General features: G+C 43.7%; 1 protein-coding gene across 2 annotated transcripts in view; it reads right to left on the bottom strand.

Annotated features, from left to right (window-relative positions):
- Positions 1–14,594, bottom strand: part of CCAR1 (cell division cycle and apoptosis regulator 1) — a 72,258-nt gene that overhangs the window by 32,589 nt on the left and 25,075 nt on the right. For both annotated transcript variants that reach the window (XM_044296286.1, XM_044296287.1), the window contains exons 4-15: positions 14,245–14,286; positions 12,553–12,585; positions 12,260–12,453; positions 11,319–11,433; positions 11,042–11,240; positions 8,578–8,707; positions 7,506–7,667; positions 4,781–5,006; positions 4,159–4,272; positions 1,884–2,050; positions 1,050–1,260; positions 312–395 (exon numbers count right to left, since the gene is read on the bottom strand). In XM_044296286.1, coding sequence (XP_044152221.1) covers positions 312–395; positions 1,050–1,260; positions 1,884–2,050; positions 4,159–4,272; positions 4,781–5,006; positions 7,506–7,667; positions 8,578–8,707; positions 11,042–11,240; positions 11,319–11,433; positions 12,260–12,453; positions 12,553–12,585; positions 14,245–14,286 — 1,677 coding nt within the window. The remainder of the gene's footprint in view (positions 1–311; positions 396–1,049; positions 1,261–1,883; positions 2,051–4,158; positions 4,273–4,780; positions 5,007–7,505; positions 7,668–8,577; positions 8,708–11,041; positions 11,241–11,318; positions 11,434–12,259; positions 12,454–12,552; positions 12,586–14,244; positions 14,287–14,594) is intronic.

Raw genomic sequence — 14,594 nt, 5'->3', positions numbered from 1 at the left:
ATAGTTTCAATTAGCAACTCAGCATAATCCAGTACCATCGTCTGATAGTTTTAAGTGTGTGGGTATTGGGGTATCTATAACCCTATTTTAAAGGATCAAATAAAGTTTATGTTTTAATTTTCAATTAGTAGTACCCCTACAGGGATTTTTTGGTCCAGTGACCAGTGGTGTGTTTGAGGTTTAACCTCCCGAGGGTCTCTACTAGGGCCCATCCAGTAGTATCGCCTTGATAACATAACTTTGGAGTCATGGATTTCTCTCAGGATCCTTGTATTCATCCGTACAGCACTGTATTAACACATTTGGCTTACCTTCATCACCTTCGGATCGAGTTTTGACCAGTGAGTAGGAGTACAGATTTCTTTTGCGTCCCCATCATCTTTATCCTCTTCTTCCTATTACAAACACAGTAACGTGGTTAGAAAGGGGCCTTTGGAGATTGTAAAGCTGTCGCAGGTCCGTGCAAGTAGCAAGGTCACAATTTCTCATTGTCTTCTCCTAAAGCTTTGTTGAGGCACATACACACGTTCTAGCACTCTTACTGACCACTAAGTCAATCAAAGCCAGATCTGTGAAACAAAGGGATGATAAATAGAAGAATAACAGTATGTACAGACATTGCTCGTCTACAAAGACACAAGTCTGTAAGTAAAGCCACCCCGTGTTATTTCCAAATATCTACTGTTCATTTATCGCCCACAAATAAAATTATGTATTTTTTTTGTTTGTTTTTTACGTTTTAAGTATGAAAATGATAAATGTGAACCTTTGGATGGGTAGATGGTGAATGGGGCCAAATGGCAGTAAATCCATTTGACCCAACAACCTAATTCTAATAAAAATTAGATAAACAAAACACAAAAAATTCTAAATTTAATTCTAAATTTCCCATGTTAAGAAGCTGGAATACGTGAGGTTCACTACACTGCAGACGTCACGAGAAGTGTTCTTTAGAGGGGTAGGGTGGTGTTTAGTGTGTGCAGTGCATTGTGCCTGTGTTCCTGTGCCTGCGAAAAGCGGAAATAGAAAAAGGGATTAGCGTTCAGTGCCTGTTCTCCATCAGCTTCCTTGCGTTCACCCTGAAGCTTGTCGGCCAGCTGCTGCTTGTATCCTCGGCACAGGTTTTCCCACTCTGAGCGGGTGGGAAGGCAATGCCAAACATCCGGGAAAAATAAAACCACAGTCTCCACATGAGCAGGAACCGAACGCCCCTTGTGGGTCTCCTCAGGGCGATGGTAGCGAATCTCTGCAAAACGGTACCTGTTGCAAGGGAAGAAGCATGTTGGAAACACAAAATCTAGAATGCACAGAATATAAGAGCCTAGTTCTCTCGCAGTACATCATGAACAGCTAGCTCTGGATTGTCTATGAAAAAAAACGAAAAATAAAAAAAAAAACACCATTATATAAAGGCCATTGATTTTCTTCAGGTAAGTCGAAGCATTGTTTTGAGAAAAGCAAATAATTTATATAATCTAGAAAAAATTAAAAAACATAAAACTTACTGGCGCAGGTACTGAATCTAATAAAAGTTCTTAAGGAACGATACTGACAAGATTAAATAAACTTAGTGAAGTTAAATAATCATTGATTTAAGAAGAATTTTCTCATACAATTCGAAATACCATTAGAAAACACGGCAACACAACTTGGTTTTAGGACAGGTTAAGAGGTTTTCTCCTGGACGATCTGTAGCTGAGCATGAAAAGAAAAATAAGTCTTCAGAATGTACAGAAACATGAAGAATTGACCTAAACCACAAACCTCCTGCTCTTCAGAAAGACGCATACATTTTAGTGAAACTACTGCAACTGCAAATCTCTAGGGAAGTGAAGCTGGAGATAAAACAAGAGACGGGCCCCTGATGTAAGAACTGGACTTACCACTGTGTACACAAGCTCAGGTCAATGCCAGTCAGAGCCTTACAACATCGAACAGCCGTTTTGATGAGCACAGAAGGGTCTTTGTCTGGATCTAGACCATCGAGGGAAGGAGACCAGTGTCCTCCAATTGCCATAGCCTCATCCTTACCCTTCATTCCTACTAAAAACTGTGATAACGAAAAAAAAAAAAAAAAAAAAAAAAAAAGACATTAAAAGGGTATTCCAGTAATCACAATATTTACTTAATACAAGATAACTGTTAAAGAGCCTCTGTCAGCATGATCAACCCTATTAAACAAGGCATACTGCTTGGTAGGGTTCATCAGGCTGATTAAATGCTTGATTGACAGGGCTAGACATCAGCATGCTGAGGGCAGTGCTGTGTCCTAGCATGTACATATCATATACACAACTGACTATAGCCTTATCATGCTGAGAATAGAGTTTTTCTATGCTTAGAAAACGAATATGTGTTAGGTTTCTAAGAATAGAAAATCACTCTTCAATAAGATGAAGCTGTAGCCTGGAGGTAGGTGGTCAGCCTTGCATGTAGATAGGCCAGGGTTCAAAATCCAGGAGAGAATTTTACATCTTTTTCTTCAGTTATTTTTTCGCTCCCTTATTTAACCTATAATAAAAGGCTATAGCCGTACTATATGGAGAAGAGTGGTTTTCTATTCTTAGAAAGATAATAAATATCACTGGTGTCTTTATAATCACATGGTGCCTATGAATAAAGCAGTAATAGGTATTAGCTTTCTAAAACTAGAAAACCTTTACTCTCAACATGGTAAGGCCATAGTAAGTAGTGTATATATGTAAATGCTAGGCCCCAGCTCTGCCCTGCCAATCAAGGGGAAGGAGGGTGTACAGAGCACAGGGGCGTTACATATACAATGCTCCAAGCCCCACCCCTGGTGCTCCAACGTGCTTAATTGCAAATGAATAACACGCAGATATCTCTGCAGTGTTTAACATACAACAAAAGAAAGGTACCTCTTTAATCAGCATGATGAACCCTACCAGGCAGTATGCCTAGATTAACAGGACTGATAATGCTGACCGAGGCTCTTTAACTCTGTGCGGGTCCAACCAATTGAACTCCCATCAATTATGAGACTGGAGCACCAGAGTCTTTAGGTGGAATGGAAAGGCCACTCAATGCACTATTTATGAGGCAAAGAAAGCCGTGTACAGTGCTGGGAAGATGTGCATGTGGAGACCTAAATAGCATGCTTGAATTAGTGTTTTCAGCCTCTGCAAAATTTATTTTTTTAATGCATTTTCTTTTACAAAGCATACTTGCAAACATCCAACTTGAAAAAAAAAAACTGAAATAAAAGTGGCCTAAATGGGAGGAAATGCTCAAAAACCCCAAACACCGTGGCGTGTTTATAACCGGGGGAACAATTCCTCCGCATGCGATCCGAATTGCTCCACCGGTTATGAACACGGGGATTTTGAGCATTTCCTCCCATTTGGGCCATTTTATTTCAGTAATTTTGCTTGATATGTTTAGAATGTGCCATTGCGTACTGCTGGTAGCATTCTGTGTCACATGACCTGTTATAGGTGGGACCCACTGCCTTATCATCTCTCCCACTACCTGAGTGATCTCACTATGGAGGTATGTGGGAGCTTGGCTGTAAGTTGCATCTTAGCACCTCTCAGACCGTGTTCACACACCGTAGGTAGTCTAGTGGTAGGAACCCATGCCACGCTGAGATACCTTGACGGTGGTGCAAAAGGGCTCCAATGTGTTCCTGACTGGAATACATTGGCTAAAGTCTCAGTTCTTAACATCAGCTTGAGGGATTGGCCAGTATTTTCAGTTGCATATCATTGTGGTGCACCTTTCGCAGTGATGTATGTATTTTTATATTTGCATCCACACATTATCCCATCTTGTGTAGGATGTCATTGTGGTGCATGTGGTCCGTTGCAGGCAAACATCCAACTTGGCCAATGTTTTTGTACTTTAAGCATTTTTGCCCATATAAAGTGTTTTACCACCATGACCCCGCTGTTATGTTATGTTGCACACCAGTATAGGAAAAAAAGCATTGGTACAAAAATGATAAAAAAGCAAATACCAGTGTGTTTTGTATTTGTTTTTTTTTTCACACTAGGAAAAAATGATTAAAAAATCCTCAGAAGAGGAGGATGCTGCGATTTCCAAAAGAACTTCGACACAAGCAGGAAAAAAAAAAAAAGTTCGGCCGATGTTCAGGTTATGTGTATGGAGTAAACAATTTTAGAATAATAATATGGTTACCTTTAGGAGTCTTGCTGGGTGCTGGAAACCTTCTCTAACTTCCACTGGGTCCTCTGCAAGGGCACAAGACTTGTGATATAAATCTTCTAAAGCTGGACTTGCCAGTAGCATGACCTAGTTAAATAATATGCAAAGAAAGAAAGAAAGCAAAAATCTAATAACTATAGACATAAGAGCAGATAAAATGTTACTTTGCCATGGACTGACATACTCACACTACTCTGCCACCATAGTCTTAAACAGCTGGAAACTCCAACATCTCTCTTTAAAAAAATCCAGCAAATCAAAAATTTGATTAAAGGGGTTGTCCGGCCTAGAATCCAACAACCCAGTGGAACTAACCTGTGCCCCGCAGAAAATAATTAATAAATAATTAAACCTATCCACCGGTTTTGCGTCACAATGCTGCCCCGTTTCCAACTGCTTCTGGTTACAGTTGGACCGAACAGGTGACTGAGCTTTTTGAGGGGCACTGGTTAGTTTCACTGAGGTTTTTGGCTCCGAGGCCGGACAATATCACAAAATTCATATACAAAGTAAAATAGACTGTCCATATATCAGTCAGTAATTGTGCTTCACTGCAGAGAATATTGGTGGTTGATAAACTTAATGATTTCCATACCTTTGCACTGTATGTATGGTCTACATCAGGCGGATCCAAAATAGCAGTATTTTTCTCAAGTGGATCCACTTCCTTGTGCATGACATAGAAATTACTGTAACTTCCAAGCTGGAATGGCCGAGACATTGGGAAAGCATCCACCCATGTAAACTGGGCATCAAAGAAATCACTGGGAATGTACAGGTTCTGATAACGTCGCCTCAGCTCCATCATGTCACATCCAGGGCTGCATCATAAGAGAAGTCTCAGAATGTACAATAACATACAATAAGAGGATCCTTTGGAGTTTCTTTTTCTTCTTTTTAAAAGGGCGGTGCACCTTTGGGGGAAGGGGGGTTGGAAAACCTGCGAAGGGAAGCATACTTACCTGCTTCTTGGCTCCTTCTCTTCTGAGCCTCAGCTTCTCCACTCAGCTCTCAGGATGTAAACTTGCATTTTGATAGCACTGCAGCCAATCACTGGACCTCTTGTGTAACGTAACCATTTCACATGACACAAGAGGAGCGTGTCACTGCTGCCGCCAGCGATTGGCTGCAGCGGTGTCAAAACAGAAGTTCACATCCTGGTAGCCGAGGGGAGAAGCGAAGCTGGGAAGAGAAAGAGCCGGGAAGCAGGCAAGTACAATCCCTTTAAGAAACTCTAACTTCAGCACTCTAATTTTTAAGTGACGCTAAAGAGCAGATCTCAGAATTCCAAAAGATGTAATATAATACTGGATGTACACTGTGGCTGAGTGGACATAACTGGTACAGGGAATGCATAAAAACATTTAAAAAAATTACGTTTTTTTTCCCTAGACTTTAACATTGATTACTTATCCTTAGGATAGGCCATCAATATCAGATTTGTGGGGATCCAACTCCTTGCACCCCCAACAATCAGCAGTATGAATGGGCTGCTGTGCTCTGGAACAGAGACTAGAACAGCACCTCTGCACACTGAGTAGTGACTCATTTACAAACAGGTATCTCATTAAAACTTAACATTTAATACATAAATCATAAAAAAAAAACAGCCCATGTATTATGTAAAAATCAAGAATCCAAAGCCAACCACAAATGTTGCACAGTACAAATGCAAACACTGGTTAGTGTACCTATATCTCAGGCACACCAACGTAACCTTAGAAAAGGATAGATGAGGATAGAAAAGTTGCAAGGACACAGGTGCTGGGTCTCTCGCCCTACCTAACCCTATGTCTACCTCCTCATATCCTTCACTCTATGTGTCCCTTATTGGCCCTATCAGTGGCCAGAGTTGACTGCCCAGCTTCATCAAAAAATTTGAAAGGGGGAAAAATGGGTGCACCGTTGTCCACTCAATACAGATATCCCATCCCAACGTGTTTCCTTGGCATAGGCCAAATCATCAGGGGACCAATTCATGAGATAGTATTCCAGTGCTTGAATGGCCCCAATGTACGTTAAAGCCAAAATCTACAGTCATCAAATGCATATATAGAGGTGATCAATCGCCAGCAATGAATACTTATCTATCCATTTGATCAGGTAACTGGACAAGTAGCTTTCATGGCGTCCTGCGTGTGGCAGCAGCAACAGGCGTACGCCGAAGCAGCTTTTTAAAGCCGCGCTGGAGCGCCCAGTGTCCGCCCCCAAGCGTCACATGACTGGTCACGTGATGCGTCATGTAACCGGAAGCACTACATGATCGCCTGCGAGAGAAGCGTGTCTGAAGACTGAAGGCATGCCCCTTTCACTGAGGTCAGAGGTGGACGGACCTGGTGAATGAGGACAGAATGGGCCATTCTCACTGACCCATGCATCTCCGTATCAGTATTAGCTCAAAGCCTAACGCGACAGGAAGGTAGCTGTCCGCTATAGGCACTAGGGTTTTAAACATGTTCAGGCTATCCAGGTCCGCCCACCTCTGACCTCAGTGAAAGGGGCATGCCTTCAGCCTTCAGACACGCAACTCGCAGCGGCGGGCAATCACGTGGTGCATTCGGTTACATGACGCATCACGTGACGCTTGGGGGCGGACATCGGGCGCTCCGGCACGGCTTTTAAAAGCTGCGCCAGTTGCTGCTGCCACACGCAGGACGCCATGAAAGCTACTTGTCCAGTTACATGATCAAATGGATAGATAAGTATTCATTGCTGGCGATTGATCACCTCTATATATGCATTTGATGACTTTGGCCTTAACGTACATTGGGGCCATTCAAGCACTGGAATACTATCTCATGAATTGCTCCCCTGATGATTTGGCCTATGCCAAGGAAACGCGTTGGGACGGGATATCTGTATTGAGTGGACAACCGTGCACCCATTTTTCCCTTTCTAATCTTTTGACGAAGCTGGGCAGTCAACGCTGGCCACTGATGGGGCCAATAAGGGACACAGAGTGAAGGATATAAGGAGGTAGACATAGGGTTAGGTAGGGCGAGAGACCCAGCACCTGTGTCCTTGCAACTGTTCTATCCTCCTCTATCCTTTTCTAAGGTTACGTTGGTGTGCCTGAGATATAGGTACACTAACCAGTGTTTGCATTTGTACTGTGCAACATTTGTGGTGGCCTTTGGATTCTTGATTTTTTTCATAATACTTGGGCTGTTTTTTAATGATTATGTATTAAATGTTAAGTTTTAATGAGGTTACCCATTTGTAAATTAGTTTGTGATCCTCCTGGTATCCATCTAGTACAACTAGTAATTGACCATAGTACTTTGGTCGTGCGAGAATTTTATAGAATTTATCATACTTACCAGTCCAGGGAGAACTTTGAAAACTGTATAGTGTAGCGAGGCACCACCCGTCTCTGTCTGCGAGGTGAGCGCTCTCTCTCGCGGCGAGGAGATCTTTCTCGCGAGCGTTTTCTCTGTGGTGACCGGTCACGTGATCTGCGCCTGTCCCGATCTCTCTCTCGACTATGAAGTTTTAGAAATGAATAGTTGAATTTCAAGTAAAACAATGGGAACTTTCACTACTTAATTCATTATTTTTTTTTTTTTTTATGAAATGAAGCTTAAAAGGTGTTGCGAGAAGATTTCAATTTAAGCGTCTGATCGGAGGGAGCCTGACTGCTGGGACCCCCACCAACCACAAGAACTGGGAGCCCTGTGCCAGTGGTTGCCGAGCATGCGTTCTGCCGCTCCATTCGTCTTCATGGGTCTGCCACAGACAGTTGGATACAGCACTTATTTCCTATCAGAGGATAAGTTTCAATCTTTGGACAAACCCTTAAACCGTCATTTTCTTTTTTTATATTCAGCTGGCATCCTGCTCCTAGTTTCAGGCTTTTCTCCAGCATTTTACTAATTCATTTTTGGTGAAGTACGTACAAAAATTGCTCTCACATAATGTAACACAGTGGAAAACTGGGGGCACATTACATCAGAAGTCTACTCCTAGCTCGAAAAAATTTCAGATCCTGACAATGACTACACTGGTTTTCTTAGCACAGCCACCTGGCTGTGGAGGGGTTAAAGCCGGACCCATTCACTTGAATGGATTTGTGCTGTAGTTCCTCTGCACAGCGGGTGACTCATTCTCAGGATCAGTGCAGGTCCCAGAGTTTTGGACCCCCACGATCATAACATGACATATCCTAGCACTCTCACAGATGGGAATATCCCTTTTATTCGAGAGAATTTCTGCCACAGTTGTGATCATGCAGCACACCATGCAGTCAGTGCAGTATTATTTTGCAGCACACACTTTAGGAATGAATACAGAACACACACACTGGTTTGTTCCATCGTTCAACCTGTCTACATCAGTGTTGCCTGTACGGTACTTTGAGCCAAGTCTTTTCTATAGATAGCTCCAATCACTTACTTTCTGTCATCTTTTCTACTGAATAGAGAGTCTCCTCTATCGCTTCTTCCAGAGAATCTTGATGGGGGTTCAATTCTCCGAACTGGCTGGGGCTGAGACACCATGCGGACTGGGGTCTGCAATAAGCCAGCTAAAAGGAATAGATTCAACAATCAACCACCCTACACAGTCATTTCCTATAACAAGGTTCCCGGTCACTGGGGTTGAAGGACGAAGACGACGTCCATTCTCTGTAAAGATCTATCCATGCGTGTATTGCATTTACCTCCTCTAGCTAAATGTAATCTGTCACACACATCAAAAGGTGGCTGAACCTGCTGACGCGAGAGGCATCTGGCTGTGGCTTTAGGGCATGTTCACACATTGGATTTTCCACACCAAAATCCCCGGGAAAACTGAATGAAATCCACCTCCCATTCTTTCCTAAATTAATTGTTTCTCAATTTTTTTTTTTATTATTTTTTTTTAAAAACACATGAAAGAAAATGTGAAGCAAGATAGCAGCACGTCTCCTTTTTTTCTAATTTGTTTTTATTTTCTGATTGCAGATTTATTCATTCTACTTACTGAACATGGTTATGGGGGGGGGGGGGGGGGCACGGCCATCTTGCCCGAGCTGTTCTTAACAGCATTTAGAAAGCATTAAGAAAATTGCTTCACAGCAGCCCCATGGGCCATAGACACAATGGTCTGGACGGGACCTCATTGACTTCTATGGGAGAGTTTTCTCAGCATGCTCTGTGACCTGTGCAGAGGTCATTGTACAAGGGAAGAATAGATAAGCTTTGACAATCACCTGCTGTGAAAGGAGGATCCTGTCTTATCTATACACAGTGGTGATATCATTACAGGCAGGACTACAATACTATATAACTGCAAGGAGTGGCGCCCATTATTAGGCTTAATGGCCAGTGTGAAAACTGCAGGATTTTATGGTTTTTGTTTAAATATAGATAGTGAAATGAACAATTAAAAAGAACATCATCAAAAATTATTTAAAAAAAAAGACATATCCCTTCTAGATGCTCTTTCCACAGGTGGATTAGTCCCACTGATACATTTTTTGACGTGTATTTTCTGCCATGTGAACATATCCTTATTCCTCCTTCCTTTTTTAAAAAGGACCTGTCACCTCTCCTGCTTGCATTCCCCATGTAGTAACAATTCTCAAGTATCTATTGTTATGACTCTATGTTGTGCCATTCCTCTATCATTCCTACTAACATTTATAAATGGATTACTAGCAGGTTACAATAAAGGTGTCAGACTGTGCAGGGACATGTCTCAACTGGAAACACCCATCTAGGCATTTTTGGCACATTGCGTGCAATTCATTCGTACCTTCTAGAAGGAATAATACAGGAATGAGTTAGTAAAAGGGACATGTCCAAAGAGGAGACAGGTCCTCTTTAAACCCTCACAGGGGCCAGCCTATTTTGTCCTTGACGTGATATTTTTGATATTTTTTTTATCCCTTTTGGAATGTCATAATTTTATTTCTGTCGATCTAGCTGTAGGGGCAATTTACGTTTTTTGGATGGTACTATTTGTGAGCACTTCTGCTCCACTGAATAACTTTTCTAATGGAATACTTTTTTTCACGCCATTCATTATCATAACTGTAACTTTTTATTTTTTCATCAACTTAGCTCTATGCGGACTTTACGTATGTTATTTTTAGTGGTACCGCTTTGGTGAAAAAAGCTCAACGATTAAAAGGACATTACTATCAACGTTTTTTATCACATAATGAAGTGAATGGCTGTGCCCACGCCACGTGACATAATGGTGACATCACTGGCCTGTGGGAAGCAGCGAAAATGCCACAGCACTACTGCGAGCACCGCTGCCTTCTCAAATAGCTGATCGTCCGGGGGTCATCAGTAAGAAAAACATTCACAGAACATGCATTTTTACAGAGGAGGAAAGATGGATGTAAGCCAAAGCCTATTTAAAAAGGGTTATCCTCGGGATAAGTCATCATAATCAAAATCGGCAGGGGTCCAGAGCTCTGGTGAGTGCAATGGGCTCCGGCAGCGTTCCAAGCACAGCTCCGTATTTTGTATAGCACATATATACCTGTGCTTGTTATTGCAGCTCAGCCCTATTGACTTGAATAGTACTGAGCTGCACCTAGGCCACGTAATTGATGTATGGTGATGTCAGTGGCCTAGGAAGAGGCCATGGTGCTAACAGAGCAACCGGCCTCTTCTTACAGCTGATCAGCAAGGGTCCCGGATGTCGGACCCCTGCTGATCTGATATCGATGACCTATCCTAAAGATAGATCATCAATATATTTTCCTGGATAACTCCTTTAATGCATGTGGCAAGATTTGGGTTATCTAGGGTGATCACAGCAAAAGGGCAAAGGCTAGCCGGCAGAATGCAAAATGTTTGGTTGCATAGAAAGGTCCCCTCACACTGTGGGGCTGGTACTGGTTATACTGGAAGGTGGTAACTACCTTTTTGTGGCTGCTGTTGTAATAGAGGTGATGGTTGTGCTTGAAGCAATGGATTTAAAGATGCAGCAGATATCTGTGCCTGCAGAAGGGTCTGTGCTTGTGGCGGAGGCTGAGTCTGCATCCCAAAAGCAGGCTGCTGTGGGACAGGTTGCATTATCACTGGTGGGTTCTTTATTAGAGGCTGTGCTGGAGATGGATTCTGCAATGTACACAAAATGATTGAAAAAACAAAAACAAAACAAACATTGATAGAAGGCAGGATATCTGGGACATTTACCTGGTTAGGGAGGGTCTGAATCCTCTGAGCATTCCATTTAAATGGCATGTTAGGATTATAAGTGGCTTCCACTAAAACTCGGTCTCCAACCTGTGGTGACTTCCCCTTAACAGCGCTGTAGAGACAGAAGTAAAAACGTCATTGTACCAGTAGTGTACGAGAATCTGTACTCACAAGTCGACAATAGACCTGGAATCATGGTAAAGGTTATTCCATTACCACGACTTGCCACTTTCTCTTCCATGAGGAAACACTGAAGTTGCAGCGAGTCACGATAATGCCATGATTTTACTACAAATTAAGGCTACATGCACATGAACGTAAGGGCTCCGTCCCCACGCTGCGGACCGCAAATTGCGGTCCGCAATGCACGGGCACAGACCGTGGGGCAGCCGTATGCGGATCCATTCACTTCACAGACGGTCCGCACCGCAAAAAAGTAGTGCATGCGCTACTTTTGGTGCGGAGGCACAGCCAGAAACACCACGGAAGCACTCCGTAGTGCTTCCGTGGGGTTCCGAACTGTGCCTCAGTTCCGCATCTCCGTGAATGGGTCCTCGATCCGTGATGCGGAATGCACACGGCTGGTGCCCGTGTATTGCGGACACGTGTGCATGTAGCCTAAGGATGAGGAACATTATGCATCTGAGAAGGGTTTATATGGACATCATGGGGCAGTACTCCACTTGGGACCCCTTCCCCCATAAGCCAGAGTTGCTCTGTATGAATAGCCCCTATTCTGATGGACTTGAGCAGTCCATGTATTACAAGGAATGCCAGACCAGCCATGGCAAAATTGCCAGTTTGCCGTGGGTGCCAAGAATGGGACCCAGGGCAAATGTCTGATCACCTCAGAGCCCGCATTCTGAAAGGAGTTGCTTCTGATGAGACAACCCTTTTAACGTTTCAGTGCTCTTCTTTCAATGTGACTTAATACATACGTCAGCTGGAAAAATACATCTTCATCCACAAAGCCAAACGTTTCATGAAGCTTTGTTACAACCCCAGTAAAGACACGCTGTTTCTGGGGCTGAGTCTGCTGCTGACTGGACCTCGGAGTGGGGTAAGAGACGGTGATCTGTGCGGCCTGCTGGGGTGTAGACAGGGCGAGACTTGTAGGCAGGGCAACAGCAGGCTGCAAAGAAATGGCGACAATCAGTACAAAATTAGCCAGAGAACAGCATGTGTCAAGCTACTGTTTATAACCTTTGTGCTGCCGACTCCATTCACTTACCTGAGTTATCAATGTCTGCTGTGGCTGCTGCAACTGGGGAAAAAAAAGAGAAATAAGGAAGATGCTCCGTACACACACTCAAATCTAAAATGACTGAAAGCTGCAGAATTTAGGAGCCATTGAGGGACATTTATCAAGACTGGCGCTCTTAAGATGCCTCTTATTAAATTATGTGCTTGTGTCTGGCAGTCCGTGTGCCAGTAAGTGAAGTCTATGAGAGCCGGGGGCTGACATAGTCTTCAGCTATACCTTATAACGTAAGCCACAAACTGGGATAGCAAATCCGACGGGACATGCAAAGCCCCACCACCTTCCAACTAAGCCCCAGCCCCCACCCCTTGTCCAGCCTCTTTAGAACTGTGGCGAGAAGCGGAAAAACGCTTTAGTAAATGCCGCTGAGTATGATCACCCAAGAAGCCATTCAGATTAGTGAACAACAACCCAAAAAGTTAAAAGGGTTGGCCAATATATAAGTACTTTCCCACTATATAGTGGGAGTTAGGGTAAAAAAGAGTTTCCCAATAAAATGTATTTAAAATATCCGAATAGTAATGTTTTTATAATGAGCCCCGCCCCCTCAGCCCCGCTCTGCGTGCAGCCAGGTCGCCCATGGCTGCGCACGACATGGAGGAGCTTAGAGAAAGTTCGTCCATGGCTTTATTCTAACTGCACATGCGCTGCTTTTCCTAATAAGAGCAGCACATGCCCAGTCTGCCCCTGCCACTGGCGCGCTCCCTGCTCCGACTCTGTCTCTGTCTCTACAAGCGACTTATTCCTGTCTGAGTTTGGAGCAGGAAGAAAAGTAAGAGCACGTCTGATCCCCGACGCGCTCTTACTTCCCGCTCCGAACTCTGACGGGAATAAGCCGGTTGTAGAGACAGAGTCGGAGCAGGGAGCGCGCCAGTGGCAGGGGCAGACTGGGCATGTGCTGCTCTTATTAGGAAAAGCAGCGCATGTGCAGTTAGAATAAAGCCATGGACGAGCTTTCTCTAAAGCTCCTCCATGTCGCGCGCAGCCATGGACGAACTGGCTGCACACAGAGCGGGGCTGAGCTCATTATAAAAGCATTACTATTCGGATATTTTAAATAAATTTTATTGGGAAACTCTTTTTTACCCTACCTCCCACTATATAGTGGCCAACCCCTTTAAGTCAAAAGCCAATTTTTAAGTGCGACAGCTACCTGGCTTTGGTGGTGGGAGGGGGGGAGGGGGGGGGGAAGGGGGGGGCAGGGGAAGCTTCAGCAGCAAGGACAGCCCCTCGCAGGTGAAGAACTCGTTATGATGAATGAATCGATTTGCTAATCTCTAGTAATTTGCAATTGTGAACACACCCTTAGGGCTTGTTCACACGACCGTTGGTGTCCATTTACCGTATTGCAGACCGCATTAGCGGATCCGCAATACACGGGCACCGCTCCATTGTCATGCGGACCCATTTATTTCAACGGAACGGAAGCATGGAACGGAACACTACAGAAGCACTACGGAGTGCTTTCTGGGGTTCCGCTCCGTGCCTCTATGTTTTTGCAGGACAGAGGGATTTTGTTTCTGTCCCTTGTGGACATACCGAGCAATTCAACCAGGAAAGCAATTGGCGGTATTTTACCTCTATCACTGTTACAAATAAGTCTAGTGACAAATAGGGCGGTGAGAAATGCTCTGTGGGAATAAAAGGGAAATGCCCACAAACCTGTTGCTGCACGCTGTAAAGCTGCTGTGGCTGGGAATATTGCTGTGATAAAGAGAAAAATATATATTATATTATCATGGTATCTGGAGGACACATGGTAGGTAGGTGAATAGTAGGATGGGGAAACAATGTAACAAAACTGCATATGCCCCCAGATAAAATAATGGAGTTGAGTTTTTAAAGACACCAGTTTGAACAGATTTTGGGATAGAAATTTGAGTGACAACCAACACTGTTGCCTCCACCTGGGTTGTCAATTCTACCTCATTCCCATGTCCGTTTTTCACTAAGGCTACTTTCACACCTGCAATCGGTACAGATCAGTCTTGTATCTGCACAGACGGATCCGC

Source organism: Bufo gargarizans, chromosome 6, assembly GCF_014858855.1.
Source record: "Bufo gargarizans isolate SCDJY-AF-19 chromosome 6, ASM1485885v1, whole genome shotgun sequence".
Taxonomy (NCBI): Eukaryota; Metazoa; Chordata; class Amphibia; order Anura; family Bufonidae; genus Bufo; species Bufo gargarizans.
This window is presented reverse-complemented; position numbering and strand designations above follow the sequence as displayed.